The sequence below is a fragment of the Rhopalosiphum maidis genome, chromosome 3, assembly GCF_003676215.2.
Source record: "Rhopalosiphum maidis isolate BTI-1 chromosome 3, ASM367621v3, whole genome shotgun sequence".
Taxonomy (NCBI): Eukaryota; Metazoa; Arthropoda; class Insecta; order Hemiptera; family Aphididae; genus Rhopalosiphum; species Rhopalosiphum maidis.
The window spans coordinates 55,704,992-55,714,424 of record NC_040879.1 but is presented as its reverse complement, the minus strand read 5'-3'; the positions used below and the strand labels follow the sequence as shown (position 1 = coordinate 55,714,424).

Here is a 9,433-nt window from a genome sequence, read left to right as displayed (position 1 = left end):
ATATTGAAGAGTTATTAAATTTTTCAATCCGTCATGACGGTCACCCGGTGCGTCTCGATGACGAGTAGGTAGATAAATGTTGTAATAATTATTATATTGACTAAATTTCGGGAAAAATAATTTTTTGTACAGTTCCAAGATTTTGGAAATTGTTGTTAAATAAGTCCGATGTCTGGCCCGGCTACATGACTTTGAAAAATGTTCAATAATTTTTTTTTTTTAAGTGGGGCTTTTTATGGCTAAGCCCCCCAATCACCGCTTATGGTAGCACTTTCATCAATATCATCATTACTAATTACTTACTATTATATATTTATATATTAAATATATCCATTTATTGTACTTAAGTGACCGTGGTGTGGTGATTTATTCGATAGATATACCATCATTGATTATTGAATAGTATATCATAGATACCTATAGGCTATATTTACTATTATATTTTGTCACATTATTACTACTGATTATGGAGTAAATTGTAGACGAGTATACGGAGTATAGGTACGGGCTACGTTGTTTATTTGTTTGAATATCGTACAGTTTTTGTATTTCACCCGCTGTTCATTTTTCGCGCCCAACTTTATGATGTAAGCAACATCGAACACGGTAATGTTCGTTAAAATCCAGATTCGGTTTAAGCTCATGCAAACGTCACGTTAGGAAAGATCTGACCGCCAAAAAGTTGTACGATCATAATATACCGTGTTGTTTACGATATGCCGAACCCGCGGGTTTATCTATTCGTATTAGTAATAAATATTTAATTTAGGTTAGGTAGCTTTACGGTATTTCACCTATTACTTTTGAATGAATAAAATCGTACGTGCGATATTGTGTGAACGTTGCAAACATTACCTATATAGTTATCAATTTAATTAATACCTAACTGTCAATTAGTCGCGAATTCGCAATCGAGCTACTTCGTTGTTAATCGTTATTAATATTATTTTGAATTTTAAGCGTGATGTGGACTTGTCGAGCAACTCAGTGATTATGTTTGTCGACGATCTGGTAAAAGAGTTTTACGACGTTGTCTCAAAAAATGTAAGTAGTTTCGCCGTAAATAGTTCGTTTAATCTTGCTCAGGAGATCACAGTACTCGCGCACGACCGTGTTTTTAATTTTGAAACGCAATGTTTTAGTTCACTTACACACTGATATTTATATAGTGCTCATAGTTTTATTATAACAAATCAAAAGCATTTTATATTGGATCCACAAGCATAAGGATCATCCAAGGCCGCATTAAACTTTTGTTGCCTTTTTGGTACTAAAAACAAAATTTTAACATTTTGTTAGGCAGTAATCTATAATATAATATAATGTTAGACAATAAACAATAATTATGGTGTATAAAATCTGCCTATATTAGACTTGTTACAACATTAGTACCTTATATTGTAAGAATTAAAATAAAAGTTTATCTATACCATGTGGTTTTGAATAGGTAATGATTACACTTTTTAATATATTATAGATGAACAATATAACTATTTAAGTATACTTATTATGATATTATGTTTAAAATGTAGCATTACCTATTTGATTATGTAACAATAACTATGCTCTTCACATTATATATATTATATAATATTGTGTGTCCGTGGAAGAAGGAAACACTCAAATATACATTTTTGATTTTGATTTGGTTTGCAGAGTATAAACTAGATTACTGGACTATCAATTACTCTAATTTATAATTTTTTATCTTATACATTCTGCACATGAAAAGTTAACTCATTTTTTTAAACATAGATTTTAAATTGGTCAACTTTTTAAAAGTCATTATGATCACACTACTTGCTATTATTATTAACTACTAACTATTTGATTTTTTTTTAAATTTATGTTGTTCTTAATCTTAAATACTAATGATGATACAATCAGCATTTATCAATAATGTTTTTTATGTGCAGAATATTTGAGTTAAAACATTATGAGACAGAGTAAGTTATGGTTGAGTAGTTTAGTTTCATTTACTGTAAATCAGTTTCAAAAATATTTAATTAGTTGGTACTAAGTTATAAAATGTTTTTTATTTTCGTAGACACACAATACATTACTAAACTATTATTGGTAATAAGTTTTATAATTATTAATTACTTTAATTTATTATTTATATAGATATATTTCTTTGAAGAATCAATATACATTTCAATTCAATTCTGTTCTTGATTGTTGATCTATTCATGGGATATATGTTAGATTTTCCTATGTAATAATATAAATTATTTTCTTTTTTTCATGCCTTGATTGAATTATTTATAAATAAAAATTTGAAACAATTATATTTTTTAAATATACCTAAAATACATTAATTTAATAAACAGAAGTTTTCAGTAAAATTATTAATTAGTCATATAAATACAATTAGGTATCTTTAAATTACAGCTAAATAACTTATTTTGTAAATTGAATTATATGAAAGTATATTATCTAATATTACAAAACAAATTAAGAATATAACATCAAAAGCTCCTTAAATGTCTTGTAATTTTAATATGTCAATTTTCAAAATTATAATGTTTTATTATTGTTTAATTGTTTTTTTTATTATGTTTAGAAAATTTTAATTTTAGTAAATTATGACGTGGATGCAATTTGTGCTGCAAAAATATTTCAATATATATTACGTTTTGATAATGTAGTTTATGTACTTGTGCCTGTCAAAACTACTACTGAATTAAAAAAAACTTATGAGGAACAAAAAGCAGAAGTAAATGATTTTAATTGATTTTACTTCATTAGCTTACTTTGCTGGAAATAAAAACTATTAACCTACTAAAAAAATATTTTCTAATTTATAGGTAAAGCATATAGTGTTAATTAACTGTGGTGGTTCATTAGATATAGTAGACATTTTAGAACCAGAGGAAGATATAATTTTTTTTATTACTGATAGTCATAGACCTACAGATATCTGCAATGTATATAGTAGTTCACAAGTAAATATTACTACCTTCTATATACTTGTAGTATAATAGTTTAAAATTTATAATTTTGTATTTCAGATAAGAATTCTCACTACTCCTGAAGGAGATGAAAAAATACCTGAGTTTGATGATATATTTATTGATGAAGAGGTAAAATAATAACATATTCTTAGAAACGTGTAGATAATATATATTTTTTTATATATATAATTCTAGTCATCTGAAGAAGATTCTAATTCTGATGATCTAAACAATGACTCAAATAATGATTCTATTGAGAAACGTCAAAACAAAAGAAGAACGCTTCAACAAAATGCATTCATAAAAAGAAAAGAAAGAAGAAATTGGGAAGAAAAAAGAAAAAAGCTTTTATTTGATTACACTCAATTTTCATATTATGGAAGATCTGTTTGTTTATTTTTTTTTGTTTAAGAAAGCTTTAACTAATATTGTATATATTAATTAATTTTTGTTTTTTTAGAGTGCTATATTAATGTATGATCTTGCTTGGAAATTACATAGAGAATCTGTTGATATATTGTGGTAAGCTTAATTTTTTTTCAGTGATGGTGGAGCGGGAAGAAATAATTTTATTTTATTATTTTTTAATTTACAGTTATTAAATTATAGTTATGTGTCTAATTATTATTCTTAATATCAATATATTTTTAGGTGGGGTATTATTGGTGTAACTGAGCAATACATTTTTGGTAAAACTGAAAATATGCGTTATTTAAAAGAAGTTGAGTTAATTGGTGATCATATTGGTCGTATTTGTGAACCTATTATTAATTATAGTGATTTGAATTCTATATCACAAACTGTATCTTCAAACGATACTTCAAATTTAAGAATTGAATCTGAAAAAGAGTGAGTAATACTTCCTGAACTATACATATATTCAAATATAGAAATTAAAATATTAATAATATACTTTTCAGTTTATTATTAGCTTTATACAGACATTGGACAATTGAATCAAGCCTTCGATATTCTATGTTTACAGCTGTATCTTTAAAACTTTGGACTGTAAAAGGAGAGAAAAGATTAAAACAAATTTTAGCTGAGATGGGGTAATTATAATTATAATTAGTACCTCAAGTTAGATTAGGTTAATAGAAATAATTTTAATTAAGTCTACTGTAGTAGGTTTTTTTTAACAAATAATTAGTTTTATTAATTATAGTTTTCTGTTTAAAAAAAAAATCTATTTTGTTAAAGGTTACCTTTATCGGAAAGTCGTCAAATGTACCATTCTATGGATTTAAATTTGCGAAAACAATTTTTTGGGATGATGGAAAAAATGTCTAACACTCATAATTTGTTACACTTGACTTATCCTTCATTTATATTACATCAAGGTTTTAAAACCCGGTATCAAAGTTCTGATTATGTTTATTCAATGATTGCTACTTTAGAAAGTAATGTAAGTTGTGAAAAAATATTATCAATATGTGTGTATATGTAATATATACAATAGCATTAATAAATTTTAGATTCATGGAAATTCATCTACTGAGTGTTTTTATAATACAATGGATTCATTGTCTCGGTAAGTATTTACAATAAATAAAATTATTAATTTTATATTATATTAAACTAATATTTAACTATGAAAAATTATTATAGATCCAAAAAAAATTTATTGGATGAAGGAATAGAAAGAGCCAAATGGATATTAACTAATATGTTTAAACACATACAGGCAGCATTGGATATGAGACAAGTGATATTAGCTGGTCCATTTTATTATTTAATTGTTCAAGAGGTAACAAATTAGCTGTAACTTCAGTATATTACTGATATATATCTACCTCCCAAGCTCAAATTTTTTTAACAGTTTTAAATAAAATAATTTTATTAATTGTTGCAGGGTACATTAAATTCACAGCATTATTCCAATCCTCAACTATTAATTATGTTAGCTACATTTGCATTGCGGGCTCAAGTTGCATCATCATATAAAAATAAAAACACTCGTTTACCATTAATTGCTTCAGCAGTTCTTGATTCAGACAAAGATACTTGTATTATAGTTGGTATTCCTCCTATAACAGAATCATTACCTAGAAGGTATAAATTGTAATTTTATATTTTAGTTTTGAATTACCATTAGTAATAAGTGACAAGTGATAACTAATATTAATTAATATTGTAACTTAGAATTATTCTAACATTAAAATAAGTATAAACCACTTTAAATTATAAAATAATGATTTGGTAAGAAGTTAGTTTTTACTGAAATTATTACTAATAGAATTAATGATTCTTTCATATATTAAGTAGTGAACATTTTTATTTTTTATCAAAAAAATATATGTATAGTTTCATAAAAAGTAAATTTAAATTAAAACATTCAATGATTTCCTGAAAAATTGAATATGAATGTAATTTATTTTTAATGTATTTATAAATATTTTAAGTTCCAATATTATAAATCACTTATAATTTTTAATTTTAAAGTTGTACTTTTATAATTATTTTTAATGTTTCAGTTTTTTTGGAAAAGCATTTGAACAAGTAGCCAATAAAACGAATATAGATATTTCATTAGATTACTTTGATTCATCTATTGCTTCAATGCAAATTAAAGATCGGCCAACATTTTTTGATGCATTAACAGCATTACTTAGTTGACAGTTTATATTTATAAAATTATAATTGAATCATCAATAGCAAGTATCATAATAAATATTGGCCATTTTTTTCTTATAGAATTTTTGGATTTTAGTTAATTAAATTTTAATAAAAATGTATGAATGTATTGTTTTGAAATAGCTAGTTATAAAAAAAATACTATAATTTGTTAAACAATTGATTTTTAAGTGTCATGTATGTATTTATTATTATGATAGAAAGAATTGCTATAAACTGAAAATTTTTAAATAAATTTCTAATTGATATGTTTTTACTAGTATTATATATTTATTTTTATTTATTTTAATATTTTTATTTTAATAATTAAATACTAGATGTTAAAGATTAAAGATTAAACTCTTATTTTAATGTTATATTTCTAATAAGTAATAAGCTACACCAAAAATATAATTAGATAACACTTAGAGAATCAGTTTTATTTAACTTGAAATAAATATCTAGAATATTTTTTTAAAAATTCATTTCTTAGCTTAAAAAGAATCGTATTGTACAGCTTAGTATTGTAAAATAATATCCTACTTAAGTCTTATATATTTAATTGACAAATCCAAAATGTTTCCTATATTTTCTATAAATAAATATACTATTTAAAATTATTCATGATGTTTATATTATTATATTTCCTATCAAATAAATTATGCTTAAGATAGAAACAAATAATGTGCAGTTTTCTATTAGTAGTGATTTTTATTTGGTGAAATATAAGTAGGCTATAGAACTTGGATTTAGTAGTAAGCATTATTCATTTAAAATGTTTAAATATGTTAAAGGTATCATAAATGTAGGTTAGGTAATATACAAATGTATTTCTTTTCGATTTTATTTTAAGATAATAAATTATGTTTGATAATTTTTATTATATATTTTTCCAATAAATATTGGAAATTTTTGTAATATTATAGACTTGGTTTTTTTATGGTATATTATTTGCAATACATGTATAGTCTAGTATAACCACCATTCACAGTCATATGACAATTATTCATATCAGATGGTGTATATTATACATTAAGTGAATATAAATTAATTTATGAACAATAAATTTTATATGTTCATTTCTTGATTTAATAGTTTTTTGAACTTTGATTGATAAAATTAGCAAACCATGTACTTAACCTGACTTTTAAAAGAAAACTTAACTGTCAGCATGCAAGATACAATATATTTTCACAAGGAGTTGAGAATATATATTATTCATAAAATATTCCATAATTTAATGGTTTTTTAAAAAATGTAAGAAATGTAATGGGAGTTTTATTTAGATGTGGTATAAACAATAGTACTGTTATAAACTATGTGGATTCAATGATTTCAAGTAATTTCTTAAATTTAGTATAAATAGGTATTATAATAAGTATAAGGTTTTTATTTGTAAATGATAACTATTTAAATTTGTATTTATTTCAAAAATATTTAATTTGCTTCTTAAAAATTTAAGATAATATGTTCATAATTTTATATTAAAATTAATCTAATAATTCAGAAAATTAAGCAATTTTTTTTCAAAGTGCCTTTTTTTCTTCTTTTTTTTTTATAGATTGAGGACCGTCAATGACGAAATTAACTTTATATAATATATTCTTTTATTCTCTATTTCTTATTAAATTTTGTTTTTCACTATAATGGATGTTACAAACAAGTAACATTTTAGTACTCACATAATGTTACATATTGCTTACTGCAGAAGTAATATTATAGAAATATTACTACTTAAGATTCCTAGCTATGATTAAAATTATAACTTAAAGATCATTGATAACATCGACTAAATTATATTATAACAGAAATACTAACTATTCTGTTACATATTAGCAGAGGCACTGCATCTATAAAAGCAGTAGTTGTTAGTAATTGTAGATAAATTAAATATTTTTTCCTCAACTTTTACAAAAATAAATTTAACCAACTTCATTATATTCTTAACCTTGAGAGTCTTGATCATATCTAAGGGTTGGATTAAGGTAATGATTTTTATTACTTTTAATAAACACAATCTTATAGATACGGAAATTCAATTAGATTAGTTGTTTTTAAATGTATAATAAATTCTAACATTAAATAAATAAATATTACCCACATAAACTAAACTGAGAGCCCATATTATGCATTTTTTTTAGCCTCGTTAGTATAGTTTGGAATATGGACAAAACTATTTTGCCTATATTAATTGGTGTCTACATTAGGCAAAATCTACTATTAAAATTGTAATACTATAACCTTATATTATGTATATTAAAAATACAAATATATTTTCAACTATAGATGTCAATAATTTTCATATAAAAGTATACATTTTAAATTAATATACATAGTATAATAATTCTTCTCTGCAATCGTGTGATTGCATGTCAAGCAATATATTTAAAAATATAAAATAATTAACTGATACCTTAAGTTCAACATAATCTGGTCAGAGAAAAAATAAATTTATATTTTAAGGTACAAGTTAAACTTTAAAAGGAATTCAAGTATATTTTTAAAAAGAAAGGGGGCTGTTTTCAAAATTAAAAGAATATGTTACTTAAAAGCTAAAGTAGACTGAAAGTACTAGCATACTCGGTTTTCCAATAATTATAGCAATGATTGACCTACCTATTTCCAATTTAATGATTTCTGCATTTTTTTACAATTGCCCAATCAAACTTTGTTTCAGCTAGTACTTTACACTTTAAATAACCAGTCAAAATATAGACATTGATTTAGTGTAGAATACACTAAATATAAATTTCTGTGTCATTACAATTATTATTGTTTATATTTAATTATTATACATAATACATATTAAATATATAAATATTATTTTAATTATTTACTTACCATTATCATTTCAAATGTCAATAATGAATAATATTTGAATTATGAATGCATTTTCAATTTTATTAACATAGGTAGTAACTAGTAAGAATATTACTTCTTTAAATTTAAATAGATTTGGGGAATGTGATAGAAATAAATAAGTTATCACATGTTATGAAAAAATTTAAGAACATAGTTATAAAACTCTTCGGGTCCACGCAATTTCATATGGAGTCCTAGTAATTTAGATGAGCAAATTCATCATAAATTCAGATCTTTGGTCCTTAAATATGATGTTATATATTAAAATATTTTAACTAAATTCATAGCTTACATAATTAGGGCCAGATTGATCTGACGAGCTACTGAGTAATAATTCGGTGGGCCGGTTTTGAGTGTTTGGTCATATTTTTTATTTTATTTTTGTGATAAATTAGTACAAACATTGGTAGAAAATATTGATATAATTGATTTGAATTATTTAAATTGTACAGTAGCTGTAACTGTAATCAAGCGTTAGAAATTTTAAAACTCGGTAGACTGATATTTTGCCAATCCGGCACTGTACATTATTCAAAGAACTGAAAGAGTTAAGAGTAATTTGTTACAAATATACATGCTGAATAATTAAGCACTAATAGATAATCCCATTTAAAACCAAAATTACTTCACTAATAAGTACTATATTTTCCTAAGAAATAAAAACATAAACTGGATAATACTTTCCACTAGCTGTAGTAGGAAATCTCAATATTCATAGTTTAATAATTTTGAATTGAGCGCTTTAATTATGATTGCTTTTGCAAAGCAAAAACTTTAGGTAACTAAATAAATCAGTACCTATTGCTTATTAGGATGTATAGACTATACACTACTTTGTATTACTAACTTTTAATGTAAGAAGTAATATTAGTATGACGAATTATCAACCTACTTTTTTACTTTCTATTATATCAAAAATGTTTGAATGTTGAAACACATAAAGTATTATAGTGTTGCTTTCACAATAATCAATTTGTTAACCAGCAATATAAGCAATATAGTAA

At 23.8% G+C, this 9,433-nt stretch overlaps 1 protein-coding gene across 1 annotated transcript; it reads left to right on the top strand.

Moving 5' to 3' along the window:
- The first annotated feature begins 797 nt into the window (after positions 1–797).
- Positions 798–5,626, top strand: LOC113557720 (cell division control protein 45 homolog). The gene is made up of 13 exons (XM_026963273.1): positions 798–1,044; positions 2,564–2,716; positions 2,808–2,945; positions 3,012–3,083; positions 3,150–3,341; positions 3,415–3,476; positions 3,606–3,803; positions 3,875–4,006; positions 4,155–4,359; positions 4,430–4,485; positions 4,563–4,701; positions 4,807–5,006; positions 5,429–5,626. The coding sequence occupies exons 1-13, from the start codon at positions 994–996 to the stop codon at positions 5,568–5,570; spliced, it is 1,740 nt and encodes a 579-aa protein (XP_026819074.1). The 5' UTR covers positions 798–993; the 3' UTR covers positions 5,571–5,626.
- Positions 5,627–9,433: the final 3,807 nt, after the last annotated feature.

Excerpts from the sequence above, each read along its gene's own strand:
- LOC113557720 (XM_026963273.1), top strand. The coding sequence starts at position 994 with ATGTTTGTCGACGATCTGGTAAAAGAGTTTTACGACGTTGTCTCAAAA. Across the intron at positions 4,702-4,806 it reads ATTATTTAATTGTTCAAGAG|GGTACATTAAATTCACAGCA; the intron begins GTAACAAATTAG and ends TAATTGTTGCAG. Across the intron at positions 5,007-5,428 it reads ACAGAATCATTACCTAGAAG|TTTTTTTGGAAAAGCATTTG; the intron begins GTATAAATTGTA and ends TTAATGTTTCAG.